The 22,127-nt window shown below is 48.3% G+C and overlaps 1 protein-coding gene across 1 annotated transcript; it reads left to right on the forward strand.

The window, feature by feature from the left end:
- The first annotated feature begins 11,317 nt into the window (after positions 1-11,317).
- On the forward strand, positions 11,318-20,398 carry Chrna2 (cholinergic receptor nicotinic alpha 2 subunit). Its single transcript, XM_027390291.2, has 6 exons — positions 11,318-11,390; positions 12,416-12,567; positions 12,975-13,019; positions 15,355-15,464; positions 18,123-19,146; positions 20,273-20,398. Exons 1-6 carry the CDS (start codon positions 11,318-11,320, stop codon positions 20,396-20,398), a joined length of 1,530 nt encoding a protein of 509 aa, XP_027246092.1.
- Positions 20,399-22,127: the final 1,729 nt, after the last annotated feature.

The raw sequence follows: 22,127 nt of genomic DNA on the forward strand, positions 1-22,127 counted from the left end.
CACTTTTAGCTTTTGCATACTGTGAGATTGTTCAGCCAAGACTGTTCTTATTTGCACTGGGAAGTCTGATGGTCCTGGTCTGATGACCATGGTCTGCATGACCCTATTCCATATGTCCCTGGTCTGCATGGCTGTGGTCTGCATGGCTCTGGTCTGATGACCCTGGTGTGCATGGCCCTGGTCTATATGTCCCTGGTCTGTATGGCTCTGGTCTGCATAGCCCTGGTCTGATTGCCCTGGTCAGCATGGCCCTGTTCTATATGACCCTATTCTATATGGCCCTGGTCTGCATGTTCCTGGTTTGCATGGCAGAGATCGCATAACTAGCAATTACCTGTACAGCAGCTTACACTAACTTTCCAGGTCTGTACACCAGCCAGCCTTGTTCTTGTTCACAGGGCATAAGTGACTTGCAAGAAACTGTACCCAAACTCAGCCTAATTAAGTAGTGCCTCTCCTGAGTGGAGATCCTGTAGCATGTTGCCCCGTGCCTTAAATGCCATTGTGGCTACTGCTGCCCTCCTAAAATAAACCCCCAAGATTAGAATGAGCACTTGTGTTTGTCTGAGGGATGTTTGTTGGAGTTCAACATTTTCTTCATTACATCTGGACCAAGGAACTCACTTCATAGCCATAGATGCACGGCAGAAACATAGAAGATGCTGTCTGCTGGCTGGGGCAGGCTCAGACTCAGTTAGCATTCTTATACAGGTCATAATCACCACCTGCCTGGGATTTGATGCTACCACAGTGGGATGGATCCTCCTACAGCAATTAACAATCAAGACACCTTCCCACACACACACACACACACACACACACACACACACACACACACACACACATACACACACACACACACTCACACTCTCTCTCTCTCTCTCTCTCTCTCTCTCTCTCTCTCTCTCTCTCTCTCTCTCTCTCTCTCTCTCTCTCCAGAGGCAGAGGAGAGGCAGGCAGATCTCTGTGGGTTCCAGACCACCCAGGGCTACATTAGTGAGATACTGTCTTATAGAACAAAAACGATCAGAAAGCAAACAACCACCCCTCAAAACCCAAGTCTATTTAGAACAGGGGCAGGAGGGGCTCACAAATCAAGAGCTTTCTCCTCCCTCTGCCTACTTGGGCACCCTCCTGTGCTGCTCTGTGTGGCACACTGTGCCTCTCGTGTGCAGGGATCTGCGATTATAAATTGCTGTTTTGATGATGGTCTGTATCTGACCAGAATAAACTCAAACAAACTCTGAGTGTGAGTTTTTCGAACAAGTAGGGCTGAGTGGTTTTTGACATGTGGCTGTGGAAGGCTGCGTGTGTCTCCACACAGAGGGAAAACTCTCATCAGGGGTAAAGGGCCTTCCTAGAATTTTACTCCTTTTACAAAGTTTATAACCCCCTCTTCACTGTTGAACACACAAAGCTCATCTTCTACCCAAGGGCCCCCAACACAGACTCCTGCCTCAACAGCCTTCCTCACATCCAGTTCATAGGCACAGAGTTAACTGGATGCATTTATCCTGACCTTTGTGTGAGAAGCCAGCGGCACGAGCAGCCAGGGAGGGAGGAGAATTGATTGTGGCAGCAGCCACAGCAGCAATGGCTGATTTCCAGGGTCAGCTGAGATAGCAGTACCAGCGATGCTTTGGGTTCTGATGCCCAGCTCTGCAGAATGACCCACCACACAGGCAACGGGGCCGCTCCGGGCTGAGGTGGAGCTGATGCCTCCCGTGTTCCCTCCTGGCCTCCAAGCAGGTCCTCCAGTTTTGTAAGTGCTGCTGCGAGCTGCCCATTGATTTTATCATCTGCTTTACTTAAATGATGGTTGTTTCTATTGCTTATAGCCAAGAATCTTGACAGGTATAGTCTGATAGTTTCTTTTTTCTCCTTCCTTCCCTCCCTCTGCCTCCTTTCTTCCTCCCTCCATCACTTCCTCCTTCCCTCCATCTCTGCTTCTTTCTTCCCCCTCTCCTTCCTACCTTCCAGTTTCCAGATGGAGAATGCATGCAGCTGGCTTCATTATTGTATATGCCAATATGTAGTAGCATTTTAAATCATGGTTAGTGAGAATAGGTTTCATGATTTTAGCAATCACGCTCACCGATAAATGTCGTGCATGCTAATGTTTGTGTTTGTACAAACATCACAGACACTCTCACTCTTGGAAGGAACTCACGGTGGTTATACTCATGTACTCCTCATGGAAAGCCTATAGTTAGGCACCATCATTCATACCCACCCTCCTTTTACTTGGGAAGAAACTGAGGAACAACCACCTTTTGAGACTTGCCTCTAAAGTCACAAAGTCATGACTTAGAAGAACTGGAAATTGAACCTGGCAGTCCATCAAAGTCAGAAAGCTGAGAGAATGAGCAAATTCAATGGGGAGGCGGAGCATGGAGTTACCAGGATGGGAGGGACTGAGGGGAAGGGGCCCTGAGGAAGAAAAGGTGAAGGCATGAGGAAGCCTGGGGCCACTAAACATATGGGGGTGCCATGGAAACCACAGGCAACTGGGTGCACAACCCTGGCTGTGATCATCTACAACTGGAAAACTGGAAAGTCACTGGAGGTCAGATTGTAGATTTGACAACCTGACATCTCTAGAAGATAGAAATCACCCGCAAGGAGGGTAAGAAGACATGCCTGAAGCTAAAGCAGGAAGGGCCTATCCCTGGCATCCTCAGAGAGTAGTCAGAGTGGTGGTGGGGGGATGAGGGGGGTGGGTGTCTTGTAGGTAAGAAAGGATGGCAGCAACTGTAGGACAGAGGACACTGGCAGCTGGGTGTTCTGTGGCTCACTCATATTTTGCTGACAACAGTACATTGTTATGACAGATAGACCCACAATTTTGAACTGCCTCATCGGAGGTGTGTTCAGGGATCCACGGACACTCCAGGTGACATCCCTGGAGCCTAGGGTCATTCAGAGCAAGCCATCATAGTAATTGGCTGAACCGAAGCCAGAGCTGCATTTGTCTGTGCTGGACACAAATAGTCGTAGATTCCTCCTCCCAGTGTGTGTGTGTGTGAGAGAGAGAGAGAGGGGGGGAGAGGGAGAGAGGGGAAGGGAGGGAGAGAGGGACGGAGAGAGAGAGGAGAATACAGTATGAGAGCGCAGTGTGAGTCTGCTTGCTTGTTTTGCCAGTGATCTCTCCGGGGACCAGGCTTGAACTTCACCTGAGGAAGCCACACATCTGTTGGCTCTCCAAGAGAACCTCTTCAGTGGCACCCACATGAAGCCTTCTTTGTCTCCTGGAGCAGCACAGTCCCTGAAAAACTGACCACTCTGTTGAGTGGTCACCCACCCCCAGGAAGCTAGCCTGAGTCCCTCATGCCAACAGTGCCTCCTAAACCCTCCAGGTTCTGCACCTGTGCAACCATGAACTAAAGCAACTGAGCTCCATTCTGCACCTGTCACTCTGCTTCCAAGGGACCCTCTTCAGCAACCCACAGTCTCCCAGCTGGCTGGTTCCCTGCATGCATTGAGTGGCCTGTCGTCTATGACCACAGGTAAGTAAGAAAGCTATACCTGAGGCTTAGACTAGAGGTTCTGAGCATGTTGGGGAGACTGCGGGTGTGAGCTCAGAAGGAAGTTAGCAACCCATGAGCACTTACAAACTGCTCATGTCAGAATGCTGGTAGTTACGTCCTACTGGGCAGAATTCAGCCTCCTGGTGGACCCCTCTGGACCCCTTCAGAAAACTGTGAAAGCAGAGCTTCTGAGTGGCCGTGGCTGCTTCTGTCTAGCAGTAGTGTCTACTCCTGTGTCCTTATTTACTACCATTCTCTTGTTCCTTCATTTATGCACTCGGTCAACATTCTACAAACTTAGAATTAGTGAATTAGATCAACAGACAGCAGGAGGACTTACTGACGTGAAAGGTAGCAAGTCCTCATGACTTGTGTGGGTCAAGGCTGGAGTTAGTAGACTGGGTACTGCGTCAGCTGATGAAGGTGCATGACCTTCAAGACTCCACCTGACCTTGAGAGGTTAAGCTCCTGTGATGAGCAGGTCACAGATGAGAGAAGCATGGAAGCAGAGAGCGTGCTCTCCATCCCAGGAGCACAACTGGGTGTTATTTGGAAAAATGGACAATTGGCAACATCTCCTCTAACCTGGGGGTCTCTGGTGAACAAGGACTGCCTGTGTGGGGTTGCACGAGGGGTTTCTGGATGGCACTCGGGAGGGGGAGCTAAGCATGTCTGGGGAATAGGTGGTGCTTCTGGAAAGGGGAGACTGTGCTCTGATGAGTGAGCAGCTGAGATGCAGCCGTAGGAGGAAGGTGGACACTGGAGAGGGTCCGAGTTGCACTGGCTTCAGTGGAACTGGACGTAGGTAGCTGAGCAAGGCTGTAAAGAGTGCCGGGGCTATGGAGAGTGTGCTAGACCCTGGTGAGCATCACCCCAAATGGTACATTCACACCTGAGCCCTTTACACCCGGAATAGTTTTTGTTTGTGTGTTCCTTTGCATAGACATCATTTACCCAGGCTTAACACATAGTGGCATCACTCTACTGTCATCCTTATCCCAGAACTGCTAATCCAGCAATGCCAGGGCTCACAGTCCAGAGACTTTCACTTTAAATATCTTTGTAACTAATGGTGGAAGGTTACTCTAATTACTGTTGATTACCTGGAACAATTTCTCCTTTTGGCTTCCGGTGACAAATTAATGAAATGATCACAGTGGGCTAATTGCAAAAGGTGGAAATCTGAGGCAACTCAAACACACATCCTCTGGAGCCAATTGCATCTCATTTGCACATTGCTCCAGACGGCCGGTCCTGAACAGACATCTCTCAAACAGTACAACTGCAGCATGCCTGCACCTCTGGCCTCATTAATAGGAGGAAGCAGATCTTTCCTCTGTGTGATACACCCAGACTGTCACCTTGGAATTTGCAGCTTTGGTATCATTTGAAAGGAAGAGTCAGTGAGTGACCTGCATGCAGAGGAACATTCTGGAACTTTGGATCCAGGTGAGCCCAGCTTGGGAACGAACACCTCATCTCTCACAGACCCAGTCTTGTAGTGGTTTGGCAATGATGGTCATAGTGTCAGTCAGTGTCCCTAGGACACAGTCAAGTATTGACTGAGCTCTTGCATAGTCACCCATGTGGTTGGTGCCATCATCATATAGTTTAGAAGGAGAGAGCTTGGATTTGCTCCCAGTTTTATCATTTTTAAGCTCTGGTAACTAGGGTGAGTGTGTCAACTTCTCTGAGCAGCAGCCTTGTAATTACACACAGACATTGGTATATTTCTTCCAGACCTTCCCTCCAGGGGTGATGGGAGTCCTCATGAGGGCAAAGGTAACAAAGTGCTTTGTGAACCTGAGTGACATCAATGTAACTTGTACTCAGTAAGACCTTCTAGGAGCTAGCATAAAGGGAGGCCTTGGGATGGTCCTTCCCAGCGCTTATCCAGCCTGTTTCCTAACATAAGAACAAAACAATGTGTCTTTATGCCTATGGAATGCTGAATATAAGGAGCTGAGGTTTTAAATTTTTTATCGTTTATTATTTTATGTATACACCTGTTTTTCAGGAATGTCTATGCACTATCTGTATGCCTGTTGCCTGCAGAAGCCAGAAGGGGGCATCAGATCCCTAGAACTAAGGTCATAGGCCATTGTAAGCTGCTCAATGTGGTTGGGTGCTGGGAGCTGAGCCCAGGCCTCAGCCGCTGAGCCATCTCTGGTGTAAAACCTGCCTGGGTATGACAGTGGGAGTACAGCCTAAGTCACACACCCACATGCAGGTACATTTGAAGGCCTGGTGACCTTGAAGTCCCACCATGGTAGAGAGGATGAGAGGCAAAGCACAAGCCACATACTCTAGGTCTCTCAGCTTAACCCAGCTAGGGTCTTCCTCAGGTGTTTGTGCAGATTCAGGTTTAAGGAAGGTCTTCCCCAAACAGGTAGCTGTTTAAAGTCTTGAAGAGTAGCCCGATGAACAAGGGGCACCCTAGATGTCTTTGAAACTAACAAGAGAGACAAGTGAATACGTCAGACAGCACAACAAGGTGTGAATGACTGGTAAGTTGTCTAGCGTTATTCTTTCTTGTGGACCCTCTTTGTCTTCTCAGTGCATACATTGTTGGCCTTGGTAAAGTGTGAGGCCGGGGAAAGAAATAGATAGATAACTATCTAAAGCATAGATAATTAAGGAGCTAGGTAGATGGCTTGATGGATAAAGAGCTTGCCATACAGGTGTGCAGACTGCAGTTCAGAACCTGGGCAAAGCCAGGCAGATGTAGAGGCTGCTTATAACCCCAGCACTTCAGAGGCAGAGAGACATGAGGTCCCGAGGGCAAGCAGATAGCCAGACTAACTGGGATTGGCCAGCTCTAGGTTCAGGGAGAGACCCTGCTTCAGTAAATGAAGTGGAAATTGGTTGAGGAAGACCGCCAATGTCAACTCAGGGCCTCCACATGAATATACACATGTGCACACACATACAATAAGATGAACACATTATACACAAATTAAGTAACCAGGTTATAACAGCAGATGATTCCCTTGGCCACATTTCCTAGCCCCAGTGGCAAGCCTTGGTTTTCCCCATCAGCTCTCCTGGACTCCCTTCTCCACAGACACATTTTACAGGGGGACACAGAGTGAGCTGGGAGCTTGGTCTTCATTTCCAGGTCACTTTGGCACTTCTGATGCACTATCCCAAGGAGGGAGTTCATGGCAGGACTCTGCTCTTGGAGCCTCTGCCACCTTTGCCCCAGTTTTGGTGACATGCTGGAGTTCAGATGTCTTAAACCTGGAGATTACAGATGGACTGTCCCTATTGTGATAAAATACAGATAATATAATATACCATGCCCTTAGCCCATCAACAGCAAGTCTAGCAACATAGTGTCCTGACATCACCTCTGTCTCCAGAACCATTGATGTTCCACACCATAAATACTAACTCCTTACCCCCACCCCACTCTAAGTTCTGTCTCTGGGAATCTGATGACTCCAGGTGCTTCCTCCTGGAAGTGGACTTACACAGTGTTTGTCTCATCCTATTTCAATCAGCATACTGTACTCAAGGTTAATCCCTATCACAGCAAAGTTCAGGATCTTCCTTTTTTAAGGCTATATAGTCTTCCACTGTCTGCACAGACAATGTTTTCTTTATTATGTCTCTTGGGGGACATGGACTATCCCTCCTATCACACAATTCACTCTGATAGCTTATATCCATTCAGATGAGAGACTGGAATTAACCTCTATGAGAACTTTGAGTGAAGTCACACCCGTGAGGCTGGAGGAGGACACATACCACACATGATGGGTGTTGTTCTATCCTAGAAAGACTTTTCAATATTATGCTTAAGGTAGAAAATTTGGGAAATGTAGGAAAGTGTCAAAAAATTATAAACGACTCTGATCCTGGCACCCAGAAAACAACAGGTGATTCCAGGCACACGGAAGAAAGATAGATGAAAAGATAAAAGAACACGCTGGCCCTGATCACTTTCCCTGGAGGTGAAGAAACTGGGGCTGGAGAAGCAGGCCCAATACTAGGCTGCTGCCACTCCAGAGGTGGCCTAGGATGGTGCCATGTGTGAAGGTTGCTTCCCGCAGCAGGCCTTCCTTTTGCTTCCCTGTTGGGGACACTCTTCTGGAAGAGGTTTCCAGAGCTGACACCTTTTGGAAATCGCCGGCCTTTTCTGTCTGCTCCCACGACATTTGGTGAGGGCTCAGGACAAAGCCAGGCACCTTTAAGAGAATCAGAACAAAGCAGGGGAAGGTGTGGTCATACTGTGTACAGCATAGCACCTGCATAAAAGTAACTGGCGACCACGGTGGTATTCTCCCAAGGAAACAGGGGATGAATGAAAATGTCAACTTTTTAAAAATATTTTTTTCACAACACTTCTGCTTTCTCATTTCTTACTTCAAACCGTTCCACGATCCCCCTTGCTCTTTTTGAAATTCATGGCCTCTTTTTTAAAAATGTTGATATATATTATATACATTCCTATATACATAAATACAACCTGCTTAGTCTGTATAATGCTACTTGTAACTATGTCTTCAGAGCCAACCACTTGGTATTGGATAACTAATTGGTGTACTCTTCTCTGGGAAGACTATTTCTCCAGCTCTCAACATTACTTAGATGTCTGTATTTTTGGTATAGGGATAAGGCTTCATGGGCTTTCCTAATCCATGTTATCATGTCTATTGTGGTCATCCTTGTTCAGCTCAGGTTTTGGTAGCCATGTTGGTGAGACTTGGTGAGTGTAGCTTCTGAAGTTTCTAGGAGACACAATCTCACTGCAAACCCCTCGTCCTCTAGCTGTTACAATCTTCCTACCGTCATTCACCCTGTTCTCCAGCCTCAGGTGCAGGAGATAGTTACAAATGTATAGACTGGGACCAAACAACGGATGGTCTCCAAATGTTGCAAAGGGAATTTCCTTGATTAGGTGTGAGGACCACATTTTCCTGCTTGAAGCTGGAGGCAGTTTGCAGGCTCTGACTGGGTGAAGAGGTTGGATGTGGAGTGGGAGGGACTGTAGGTCAGGGCCCAAAAATCTCTATTTTTAATGAATCTCTGAACTGAAACCTTTTGTGGAAATCGATGCAGGGGAAACTTTTCCCTCTAAACACACCCTGGTGCTATCAATTATAATAGGAAAGATTTCCCAGAAACCACAGCATATTGATGCTTCCCCCACTCACTCTTTGCCTACTTGGCAAGTCACTTTGTATTGCCACTGGGTCACAGTGTGTTGGCCATCACAGCAGCAGCCCAATGCCTGGCCCTCCTCTTCAGTGTTCTGGAGTTCACACTTGGACACTCGTGACCACACTGGACTATGTACCTGTTCTGAGAGGTTCCAGCTATCCTACAGATAAGCTGAACTATCAATGGTGTTAGTGACATGGCCAGGACTCAGAGTCTTGTTTTCAGACTCTGAATGGGGTAGGGAGCACAATGCAGAGTGATGACAGTGTGGAGGAGAGACTGCAGTTTGCTGGTTATAGGAGACTCTGATGTCTGTTGAGATGGGACAGGATAGACCAGAGGATGAGGACCAGAGAACAGTAGCTTTGCAGCTCCTTTGATAACCATTTTGATTCCTGCATGGATGTGGTCACTTCTATGTTTAAAGCACTCTCTTAGTCATGATTTTGCAGCCATGGTTAATTATGTACAATGTAAAATCAACTATAGGGGCATTCAGGGCTTTTAAGAATGCTGTGCATGATCACTATCCCAAAAACATTCTAGAATATCCCAGTACATTCTCACCACTGTCAAAGGAAACCCCATGTCTATGCTAAGACATGTTCTATTGTAGGCAATATACACATGACACTGCACGTGGACATTGGCATATATAAACTCTGTGTGTGTGATGGTGCACATGTGTGATGTGGGATGTCCTTCTGTGTGCTTCAAATATGTGTTGCTTTTATTGGTTGGTGAATAAAGCTAATTTGTAACAATGGAAATTGTTACAAATTCCAGGTGGGAAATTCAAACAAAGATATGGAGAGAAAGAAGATGGAGTCAGGGAGACGCCATATAGCCTCCAGAGAAGCAAGATGTGAGGTAACAAGCCACGAGCCTCGTGGTAAAATGTAGAATAATAGAAAGGGGTTAATTTAATTGTGAGAGCTAGTCAGTAATATGCCCGAGCCAATGGCCAGACAAATAATATTAAGCCTCAGAATGATTATTTAATAAGTGGCTTCAGGGACCAGTGGGTGGGAGAGAAATTGGTCCAATAGGACCAGGCGAGACAAAGAAAAACTTCCAACTACATACGTGTGTGGGTGCACATGTATGCACATATGTTTAGAGACCAAAGGACAGCCTCAGGCATTGTTCTTCAGGCATTGTCACCTTTTAATTTATTTTATTTTTGAGATAAAGGTCTCTCACTGGGACCAGGACTTTCTGACTAGGTTTGGCTGGGTGACCAGCAATTCCCAGAGGTCACCTGTCTTTACCTCACCCATGCTGGGATTACGAGTACATCCCTACATCCAGCTTTTTACGATAGGTTTTGGGGCTCAAACTCAGGTCCTTGTGCTTGCAAGGCAATTTAGCCATCTCCTCAACCCCTCAATATGTAAACTTTTAAAGGCAATACTTAGTACCATTGTGGTCATGTGATTGAGCCCTGTGTTATGCAAAAATTTCATTAGCTTAGGATGTAGCTTCCCTCCCACTCTTCCGTGTGAGACTTTTCTTTGTGAGAAGTTTTATTAGAAAGGGAAAGGGGTGGAAGGAAAGAGAAAGAGGTAACGAGACACATAGACAGAGAGAGGACAGAAGAGAAGAGGGAGACAGGAAAAGTCCTGTTGGCCCCAGGGGAACAGGAGGAAAAAGAGTGGGAAAGAGAGCTGTGTGGGACATTTTTAACCATCATGGGTTTCTGTCTTTCTCAACCCCAGGACCTTCCTGTATCAGCTCCATATTCACCATCCCATAGTCTATAAAGGATGGCCACATCTTACTAACCAAGAACATTTTTAAATTGCAGCTTTTCCGAAATACAATTCATCATTTAAAGCACAAGATTTGGCCAATTTTATTATATTCACAGACTTGTGTAACTATCACCACTATGTCATTCCAGAACCATCTCCATATCCACACCCCATCCCCAAAGACAGCCCGTTGATCATCAGCAGTCATCCCCATTCCTCTCCACTCCCTCATCTGCATCATGTTTCCAGATTCTCCTGCCCTGGAATGCACCCATCAACAAACTCCTACAGTCTATGTCTGGCTTCTTTCAGGTACCATGGTTTTGAAGTTCTTCCCACCAATCACAAATGCCATGCTGGCACTTGGTTCTTTTCTATCCCTTCATTGTATTCTGTCATTTAGCTATGTCACCCTTTGCTCAATTGGTCATCACTGACGAGCATTTGGCTGCCTGCATCTTTGGGTCCTTGTTACTTGTAGCTATATTCTTCTGCCGACTGTCACTTCCAGTATGGCTATCCCCACTTTATGGATGAAGAGTTGAGGCCACTGTGGAAGGAATGTGGTACCTTCCTCTGTGAAGGTCAGTTGTGTCTTAGCTTGTCAGCAATTGTGTGACTCTGGGAAAGAGAAGAAAACTGCTCCAGCATGAAGCAGAGCAACCAAGGAGCTCTGCACTCCAGGCAGGCCTGTTGACAGCCATTTACTCAGCTTTCAAACCTTCATAAAATATGAAAGACAAAAACACTACATGCCCTATTACTTGACCCTAAGCTACCTCCCCGTGGCTTATTCCATTGCAGAGGAGAGACAGACCTCGCAGAAACCAGTTCCTAGTGGTTCAAGGGAGACCAGGATCCTCTGAAGCTATGACCCCAGCCCATCCTGCTCTCCAGTCCTGGATACATCTCTGTTTCTGGTGTCTCCTTCTGATGCCAGCAGGTGAGTAGGTGCCACCACCATCACTAGGACTTCATCTTACTTCTGTGTGCTCACAGACCACATAGTGGGCTTTCCAGAAGGCCAGTTCACTTCATCTTCAAGGCTACAGGGGGCATTCAAGGTCATTGGCTGAGTGGCCAGTACCACAGGGTTAAGACAAGGGGCTATCTCAACTCTGGCGTCAGCAGCTTTGTCACCTCGAATGCTCCAAGCTTTTCAATATTCTTGCCTACAAAAATGCAAATAGCATCGTGGAACACTCAAGATTACTGTGGCAATGAAGGAAACTTGCACTCAGCAAACAGGCTGGGGCAGATATGTGGGGACACACACGGTGGCTGTGGTCGTTGCTGTGCTTTCTGTCCCAGTGGTTGCCAGAGCTTTTTTTTTTGAGGTGGTTTGTTGCCTGCTCAGGCAGTGGAGTACCAGGATGGAGAGGCTTTTATGCAAAAACACAGTGGAAAGGATATGATAAATTCCAGCAGACAGTTTTGCAGAGCTTTGCCCAGCTGATGAGAATTGGTCAGAGCTGGTGATTTAAGAACTCAGAGTGGTGACTTGCATGGGAGAAGATGTTCTCATGGGCATCAGGAGCTTGTTGGAAGAGTGAATGGAAAGGAAAAAAGAATCTCACCATCACCCAGGCTCCCAGCAGTGGGCGAAGCCCTTCTCTGCCACCCCTGTACTCCCATTCCTCTTGGGGCTCTTTGGTTCTGGCTGAGACTGGTTTCTAGGTCTGATCTTTCTCACTTGGCTGTGGCAGCTCTCACTCCCTGACACTTGAAACCAGGAAGGTACTGCAAGTGTGTGCTGCTTGTTTGGCATCCTTGGAGCTGTGCTAAGTGCTGATATGCATTCATCTATGGAATCCCCAATGGGTTTGAGATGTACTTCCTATTTGCATCCCCGAGGATGCAGACCGAGGCTACATGATGTTGAATGTCTCTGCTTTGATGAGCGTTGGAAAGAAAGCCACTTCCTTGGCTTCATACAGACTCTTTTTCTCTTCTATTCCTATCTCACAGTGTTGGCCCAAAGAAGCTCGCATACCCAGGCTGAGGACCGCCTGTTTAAACACCTATTTGGAGGCTACAATCGCTGGGCACGGCCAGTGCCCAATACCTCTGATGTGGTTATTGTGCGCTTTGGACTATCCATTGCCCAGCTTATAGATGTGGTGGGTCTTCCCTTTCACCCTGTGTTCCCTTGATCAACCCCCAGCCCTCCTCACTTTTCTTATGGTCCTCCCTGTATTGGACTCAGCCCTTCTCCCAGCAGCCCTCAAAGCCCACCCTGGATACAGATCATAGCTACCTGATTGGGTTGCCATGGTGCCTTCCTTCCCAAGCCTTGGAGCCCCCCAAAACATGGGCTGTCAGAAGAAAGTTTTCTAAAACACATGTCCAATGTCCCCCCTCATGTCCCAGGTGATCCTGAGGAATCTGAGTGCTGCTGAGTCAGGAAAGGTGTCTAGGCTTGGGTGTCCAATGAGTGGGTCCCAAATGCAACTCCTATATACTCTGTTTTCTGGGCTGGTTTGTCTGTCACCCCGACTGCTGTTACTCTCTATCTCTGCTACCCCAGGATGAAAAGAATCAAATGATGACCACCAATGTCTGGCTAAAGCAGGTAAGCCTTCCCTTGTAGGAGCTGACAGGTGTGTCCCCAGTCCCCAGCCCCTTCTTGAACCCTCGCTATTGAGGGATCATGGAGTAGAAAGATGCTGAATTCATGGGTCATGATCAGTAGTCACTTAGGTGTGAGGTAATGTAGGATGCTCTCCTCAAGGGCTGATTTTGTATGGCGATGTTCTTATTGCACTGTTATTGTCACCATAGTGCCAAGAGACCATTTTTCTAGAAGTGAGCATTTCATACAGGTCCTACAGGGCAGCTCATGGGAAAGCTTACTGAATCATCACCCCACAGCTCACAGAGCAAGGGAGCACCCAGATGTGCCCAACTCCAAGACCCATCTTCTTCTCTGTGTGGCTCAGAGCCTATGCTGCCTGACAAATGACCCCAGAGCTCACAGGCATAAAACAATGCATTTGCCACATCATGTGCATTTGTGACCTGGCGCTCAGATGGCTTCCTCTGCTTTGAATGGTGACCAGGGTACCTGATGGCATCTGGCCAGTTGCTCTCTAAGATGGCTTCCCTTACATGCCTGTCCCTTACAGGGGTGTTTGGAAGGCTCTGAAAGAGTCTGAGAGGCTGGGCTCCTAGCTCCTCCTGTGAACCCCCTCAGATTTCCTCCCTAGCAGGGGAACTGATGGATTCTCATGCAGTGGTTCAAGCCTCCTGTAGTGAAGGTCCCAAGAGACAGAAAGTAGAATCTGACAGTCATTTATGGGCCTAAAGTGGTCCAGCCTCAATCCTACATTATCCTACAGTTCCAGTCAGTAAATGAGCTGGAGTCTGTAGGAAACAAAGGAACTACCTCTCCATGGAAGGAGAGCTGAAGAGCGTGTACAGCTCTGGGATGGGCAGCTGTTGGGCAGACTCAGGGACTAAGGCCTGGTTAGAACCGGAAGTTTACTTTACCCCTCCTGTCTGCCCAGCTAACCCCCAGGCCTTAAGTGGAGACGACAGAAGAACATGGGAAAGGGAAGCTTCTTACTCTGACCCCTTGTAAATGGCTGCTCCTGTCTCAGGGGCTAGCATGAAGAAAACCACAAAGACCAAGATGACGACATCTCCGAGTCAGTCAGATAGGTCTTCTGCTTGCTGCAGGGGTCTTGCACACAATCCCTGACTCTCTGGGTGCTGGATGGTGTCTGGATGTGTGACAGCTACTTCTAAACCAGACGCTTGCGTCAGAAGTTCCTCTGAACCAATCACTTCTGACACTGTTCTCCCTACATGCATTAGAGGGTCTGAGCCTCATCGCTGCAAATGAAAGAATGGGAACCAGAGTGAGGAAGAAGCTTTGCAAGGCACACAGTCATGTCATGGGAGAGAGCAGGTCTAGAACCTAGGTCACCACAATTGTCCTGGTCACCTGTGTCAGGGCTGGTGTAGGAGGAGAGGAGAGAGCACTGTGGTGGAACCAGGCCTTGTGTGGCTGCCTAGGACTAGCCTGAGGTACTGAAGAAGTTATTAATCCTCTGGGAATCTCAGTCTCCCAATCTGGAAAGTTGGTGACTCATCTATAATATGCCTGTGACATTCAGATGCCCCCATTTGATGTCAGTGTCCCCAAATGTTGTATGAGCCTGAAATCTTGAACGATGGACTGGACAGAGAATAAGAACTCTGTCTTGGGAACTGAAGGGCATAGCATAGTTGGCACTGTGCTTGCCTGGGAAGCCTTGGGTTTAATTCCCCAGAACCACATAAGTTGGGTGTGGTGGCTCATGCATGCCACCCCAGTGTTTGGGAGGTGGAGGCTGAGGAGCAGAAGTTCAGGGTCATTTTACCATCATAGCAAGTTGTAGGCAAGCTTGGCTACAAAAAAACCCATTAAGCAAAAACAAAACAAAACAAATCTGGTTTTAGAACCCACTTGGAGCTGCTCTTGTGAAGCATAGTGGGGACCTAGAACATTCTCTTCCTGCTAGGGTTCCTGGATAGGGAGGTCGCCTGAGCATAGTTTGAAGGTCACAGGTAAGCTCCTTGCTTCACTGTCTAGCTCAGGCAGGCCCTGCATTGAAGATGAGTGGCTGCATAACAGATTCATGAAGTGGGGAGTGTCAGAACAAGGGCCAGAGGCAGGACTATGGAGACAATGTGCTGGCCCTGGCATCCTGGGATTTTGGCTACCAAAGTCAGAGCAAAACAGGCTGGTTATCAGAGATGGTTTACCTGGTTCCCATGTCAGAGCCTTTTCCTGGCATCTAGCCTCTTCTATTTCTGTGGGACTAGGGGAGGGACTTGGGGACCTCTGAGTCCCACAGCTCAATTCAGATTATCTTGAAGATGCTAATGCTCCAGCCCCCTGATATGACCACTCCCCTGAGCAGGAGTGGAATGACTACAAACTACGATGGGACCCAGCTGAATTTGGCAACATCACCTCCCTCCGGGTCCCTTCAGAGATGATCTGGATCCCAGATATTGTCCTCTACAACAAGTAAGGAGCCATTTATTAATTAAAATATATCTAAATATATCTCAGGGGTGGGGACATGGCTCAGTAAGAGCCCTTGTGCAAGCAAGAAGATCTGAGTTTGAATCCTCAGCAGCTACGTAAAAGCTGGGAATGGCTCTGTGTGTGTGTGTGTGTGTGTGTGTGTGTGTGTGTGTGGTGTGTGTGTGTGTGTGAGAGAGAGAGAGAGAGAGAGAGAGAGAGAGAGAGAGAGAGAGAGGCAGAGAGAGAGAGAGACAGAGAAACAGAGAGACTGACTGACTTTAGCATTGGGGGCAGGGGAGACAAGAGGGTCCTAGAAGCTCACTGGCCACTCAGTTTAGCCAAAATGGAAAGCCTAAGATTCTTGAGACTCTGTCTCAAGAAATAAAATGGGCTGGGAAATGGGGGCACATGCCTTTAATTCCAGCACTCAGGAGGCAGAGACAAGTGGGTCTCTGAGTTCAAGGCCAGCCAGAGTGATTTCCAAGAGTATGCCAGGGTTATACAGAGAAACCCTGTCTCGAAAAAGCAAAAACCAAACCAAAAGGTTGGAGCATGATCAAGGAAACAAGGAAAGACACTTGATGTCAACCTCAGGTCTATACACACTCAAATATGTACCAGTACCCCCACTTGTGTGCATGCTATACACACACACACACACACACACACACTCACACACATACACACTCGTGCACCAGCACCCCCACACGTGTACACATACCACACAAACACACACACTCATACACGCATATAGAAACATGCATGCATACATACACAGTCTCTCTCTCTCTCTCTCTCTCTCTCTCTCTCTCTCTCTCTCTCTCTCTCTCTCTCTCTCTCACACACACACACACACACACACAAACACACATTTTCTCATAAAAGAAACTAAAACCTGTTCTTTTCTTTTTGTTTGGGTTTCACTGGGAAACCCAGACATTAACAGTTAAATGATGGCAGCGTTTCCCGCTGATATACTTTCTAAGCAGGTCTCTGGGGGACACTGCCACTTTCTTGAGATAGAATAGGCATGGAAGGTTCTTGGTGGTGGGGTCACATAACTTTGGATAATATAGTTACCCCACCACCCCCACCCCCACCCGCTGGCAGTCTAACCCTCAAGCAGCTGCTGTTTACTATTGTTGCAGAGTCATACCACCCCAGCCCCCACACCCTATCTCTGTGCTCTGAGCTGGCACCTAGGATCTTTCTAGTTTCTGTGTGACAGAGATCAGGACCAAAGTCCTAGCGGCAGACACATCTGAGTTTTAAGATTGCCAGCGAGCGGTTGATCACTGACACTTGATTGCAACAAGAAGTTCTGATAGAGCAAAGTTCTTCTGATAGGCTAAACTGTTTCAGGCATTTAAAGTGCGTTCCCCTCATACACTCCTCCAGATTAATAGGCAAAAGGTCAATGATATCACATGTTCTCTTGTCCCAAATGGGAGCCTGTTGCCATCTAGTGGTAGTTATGTGAAATGACCAAAATTATCATTACAGGTTGGGCTTCAATGTAGGAATTAGGGATGGAGTTTAAAGACTAGAATACACTTCCACCCAGGGAGACTCAGACTGAAGCCCTGCCTGCCAGTCTCTTTCTGTGAGCCCCTCTGGTTTCATTCCCTTTTACTGCCAGTGACAAGTCAAGTCTATTAAATGACAGCTTTCACATCGACCCTGTTCAGCCCAGACGGAAGACCCTCCAGGTCTCAGGAGCATTCCAAATGTCCTACTGTGGGTCTGGAGAGATGGCTCAGTGGTTCAGAGTACTGACTGCTCTTCCAGAGGACCCAGATTCGGTTCCCAGCTCGCTGCTGTCTATACCGCCAGTTCCAGTTCCACTCACACACAGACACACATGCAGGCAAAACACCAATGCACCAAGTGTCCTACTGTATGGTGATGTCATGTGAATTGTCTCATTTCCATATAGTTCCCTAAGGGCAGGGATCACATCTTACATCCCGCAGGTACAGGCCCTGGGAGATGAAACTGGTCCCAAACACTGGGCTAAACGCACAGGCTACAAGGAGTTTTCTTACTAGCCCAAAATGGTAGGTTTCTGGAAAAGAACAAAAACCTGGGGGCAAAAGCAAGGACCCTCCCCTTGGGAGCTGACTTTCCATTGGCTAGTGAGGAAGAAGACTCCAAAATCATCCCCCTAGTCAGGTGCAGTGGAACACAACTGTAATCCTCAGAATTCAGGATACTGAGGCAGGAAGATCACAGGTCCAAATCTAGCCAGCAAATTGTGGACCAGACTGTGCTACACAGTAAGACCATCTTATAAAACAATACCAATCTCCCCCCAAAACTTCAACATACAAAATGAATAAAAATGGGGGATCAGATTAAAAATGTCCTCTGATTCAAATATATAAAATTGAAGTAGTCTTTATGGCAGTCAGATATGTAAGTATAATGTTAAAACGGCAATAATGGTTATTTTTAGTTCTTTAAAATTTTGACTTCTGCAATTAAAACAATGGTACTTGAGAAGACAACCCAGGATGCATTTGTCTACAGCAGAGATTCACACACTTCATGAATAGCCCTACCTAGCCAGTCAGTGGCCTACTCGTTTACCCAGTTGCCCTGCTGCCAGTTTCCTGGAGGAGGCAGGTATGCAGGACCCCACCTTGTCTCTTCTCCTAGTGCAGATGGAGAGTTTGCGGTGACCCACATGACCAAGGCCCATGTATTCTTCACGGGCACTGTGCACTGGGTGCCCCCCGCCATCTACAAGAGCTCCTGCAGCATCGACGTGACCTTCTTCCCCTTTGACCAGCAGAACTGCAAGATGAAGTTTGGCTCCTGGACATACGACAAAGCCAAGATTGACCTGGAGCAGATGGAGCAGATGGTGGATCTGAAGGACTACTGGGAAAGTGGCGAGTGGGCCATTATCAACGCCACTGGAACCTATAACAGTAAGAAGTACGACTGCTGCGCGGAGATCTACCCCGATGTCACCTACTACTTTGTTATCCGCCGGCTGCCGCTGTTTTACACCATCAACCTCATCATCCCGTGCCTGCTCATCTCCTGCCTCACGGTGCTTGTCTTCTACCTGCCCTCTGAGTGCGGAGAGAAGATCACGCTATGCATCTCGGTGCTGCTCTCACTCACCGTCTTCCTGCTGCTCATCACAGAAATCATCCCGTCCACCTCACTGGTCATCCCGCTCATTGGCGAGTACCTGCTCTTCACCATGATCTTCGTCACCCTCTCCATTGTCATCACAGTCTTCGTGCTCAATGTACACCACCGCACACCCAGCACCCACAACATGCCCAAGTGGGTACGGGTGGCCCTACTAGGCCGTGTGCCCCGGTGGCTGATGATGAACCGGCCCCTGCCACCTATGGAGCTCCATGGCTCTGCCGGTCTGAAGCTCAGTCCTACTTATCACTGGCTGGAGACCGCCACGGATGCTGAAGAAAGGGAGGAGACCGAGGAAGAGGAGGAGGATGAAAATATATGTATGTGTGCAGGCCTCACAGACTCCTCCATGGGTATCCTCTATGGCCACAGCAGCCTGCATCTGAGGACCCTGGGGCCTGAAGCCAAGAGTCCGTCACAGGAGAGTGAGATCATGCTGTCACCTCAGATACAGAAAGCTCTAGAAGGTGTACACTACATTGCTGACCATCTGAGGTCCGAGGATGCCGACACTTCGGTGAGTTGGGCTGAGGGAGGGTCTAACCTGTGGGCGATTCTTCCGGCTTAGTAGGGAAGAATCCCACCCCAGGGTGTCAGCTTGGATAACTCCTTCCCTTCCAGTAAGGACTGGTCTCCTTGAGTTGTGTCTGAGGAGTCTGGACTCAATCACAAAAGATGCACTCCACCTGGAAGTTATTTGGTCACTTCCTGGCAGAATGCCACAAGACCCATCGCCCTCACTCAACCTAACTGGGAGAGAGTGATTAGAGACTGCAGAGCTCAGATGTTGGTCTCCCTCTGCTTTGGCTCTTGCTGGTCAGCCTTTCTCAGGAGGAGGTGGGGGCAGAGCAGGGAGCTAGAGGTCACTCTCTGCAGAGATAGAAACCAAGTACAAACGTGTCAACCCAATGCATCACTGGCCTCCACACTCCTCTGTGGTAGAAGGTCTCCTCCATCTGGGCTCTGAGCATTTTATGACCGTTCCCTATTCACTCATAAGCCCTGTAGATTCTCAGCTGCACCAGGGTGGGCTCCCCTCTCCAGTGCTGCTATAGTACTTAGTGTTCAGAACCTGCTCATCCCCTCACCAACCAAGCGAGGGGTGAAAGGCCTGAGCTTACTATGGGGGCACCTTACTGAGTAGATGATACCATTAATCATCCATTTGTCAATGTCTAAAAATTCAGATCCTCTAGCCTGGCCTGTGAGTGGAAGAGCCCTAGAGCCCCAGTTCTTCCACACTGACCTTCCCTGGGCCACAAACTGCCTGTCTGTTCCCTGCAGGTGGGTGGAGAGGTAGCATGGTATTTGGCAGCTACACAACTACTGTGAGTTACATTTAAATTCTTCTGATTTGGAGGGTCCATACCCTCTTGGTGGCCTTAGCACCTCCTCGTGTCCCTCTGGACTCCTACACCTGGCAGCACATGGATATAGGGAAAGCTAGAATGGGACTCCCAGGGATGTGCCAGCCCTGAGTAAGCCTGTTTCACCCTCCACCCATCTCTGTGCCTAGGATAACCTCGGTTTCCCAAGCCTTCAGTAGGCTGGTGACTGCTGCCTCCATGGGGCTGGACATGGGAGGGACACTTCCCCTCCCCACAGCCTGGCTTTTGGTACTGTAAACCCAACTGTGATTTCAGGTGAAGGAAGACTGGAAGTATGTGGCCATGGTGGTAGACCGGATATTCCTCTGGCTGTTCATTATCGTCTGCTTCCTGGGGACCATCGGGCTCTTCCTCCCTCCATTTTTGGCTGGAATGATCTGATTTCATGTCCCCCGTGTTGGCTTCAAGGTGGCCTTGACAACTATCTTCTGGTCTTCTCTAACTGGAGCCATCTCTAGAATATTCTTTTGGGTCAATACCATCTGCCTGAAGTGTTTCTCTGAGGCCCCCAAACTAGTCTGGGCTTCAAATCCTCTTTGGGACAGCTTGCAGTGACATTGTTGTGGCATGTCTGAGACCACTCAACGTGATACTTGTTTAAGGATGCTGAGGAACTAGAAAAGGTGAAGCCATTTGCTCTGCAGAAGGTGACAATACGGCAGTGACACAAGGGAGAACAAGATATTCCTAAAAGAGCAATAGGAACCATATGTGACCAAAGGATCAAACAAAGGGATGAGGAGCCAGACCAGGGCAAAGAGAAATAGACACTCCCCCCCCCAAAGATGGGCACATGGGGACACAGGGAGTGCCTGGTGCAGGAGAGCTCTGAACAGCGACTTTGGATTCAGAGTGTCAGAGAGGACAACGGGGGTGGGGTGGCTGGGGAGGCAGGTTGGGGTACCTTTTAATCCAGACCTAGGAAGAAGTTCATCTTCTCTGAACCTGTCTCCATGTGCTTTGCGAGGCGATATCAGCAGGACAAGACTATTTCCAGGAGTGAGCTAGAAACTTCTCAACCCGAGGGTCTCTACCCCTTTCACATATGAGATACCCTGCATATCAGGTATTTGTATAATGATTGCTAACAGTAGCAAAATTACAGTTATGAAGAAACAATGAAGCAATTTTATGGTTGGGAGTCACCACGACATAAGGAGCTATACTAAAGGGTTGCAGCATTAGAAAGGTTGAGAGCCACTGGTATAGATGTCCTGGCGGGTGCTTGGGGCTGAGGAATGTCATGTAGTTGAGTGGAAGCGGCTGGGCCATTATTCATCTGAAAGCACCTTTGAGTCCCCAGGGTGCCCTCAGCATTGTGTCTCACTGTTCTGCGCTGCAAAGAGGTCCAGTAATCGCTGTCAGGGATCAGAGCCACCTTCAAATCATCATTGGGCACACTAAGAAGGCATCTCCACTGGTGGTACCCCTCTTGCCACCCATAGGCCCTGGTCCCCGATTCCTCACTCTGTGGGCATGCCTTGCATAGGAACTAGAACTTTTACTTCAAGCTCTTTAGATTGCATTTACTCCTTCAGGGTAGAGTCTCTGCTTTTGCTTTCTCTCTAGCCTGGCCCCATACTGGGTAACAGAACTCAACACCTGGACCATTCATTCTGAGTAGTGGAAAGAAATGAACCCAGTTGCTTTGCACCCCAGGACCGCTGCATAACATCCAGTCCTCAGGGAGGTTTCTTCTCCAACCTTCCCACAGTCCCATCACGAAGCTAGCCTGTCTGTCCTGTGCAGTGTGTTCTTGCTCTTGTAATATTACAAGACCCTCCACTGCATAGGAGCCCAGGGGATCAGGCCTCTCAGAACACTGTGCAGCCACTGAGGAGCCTGGCCTCAGAAGCTAACAGCAATGACATTCCGGATTGCTAACAGAAATGGAGACCTAGGCAGGAAGCAGAGCAGGGCAAGCTTCTGGTGTCTCTGTCTTAGGGTGCTCTCCTCTGCCCCCCTCCCCCCCAGCACCTTGACAGACTTAAGGGAAACGTGCTTACTAAAGGCCTCATCCAGATGCCCTGCTATCAGTTCCTATGCGTCTCCACTCAGTCACCAATTCAGGTCTTGGCTCCTTCTTCCTCCGGTGAATTCAACCTACAGC

The sequence above is a fragment of the Cricetulus griseus genome (genome assembly GCF_003668045.3).
Source record: "Cricetulus griseus strain 17A/GY chromosome 1 unlocalized genomic scaffold, alternate assembly CriGri-PICRH-1.0 chr1_1, whole genome shotgun sequence".
Classification (NCBI taxonomy): domain Eukaryota; kingdom Metazoa; phylum Chordata; class Mammalia; order Rodentia; family Cricetidae; genus Cricetulus; species Cricetulus griseus.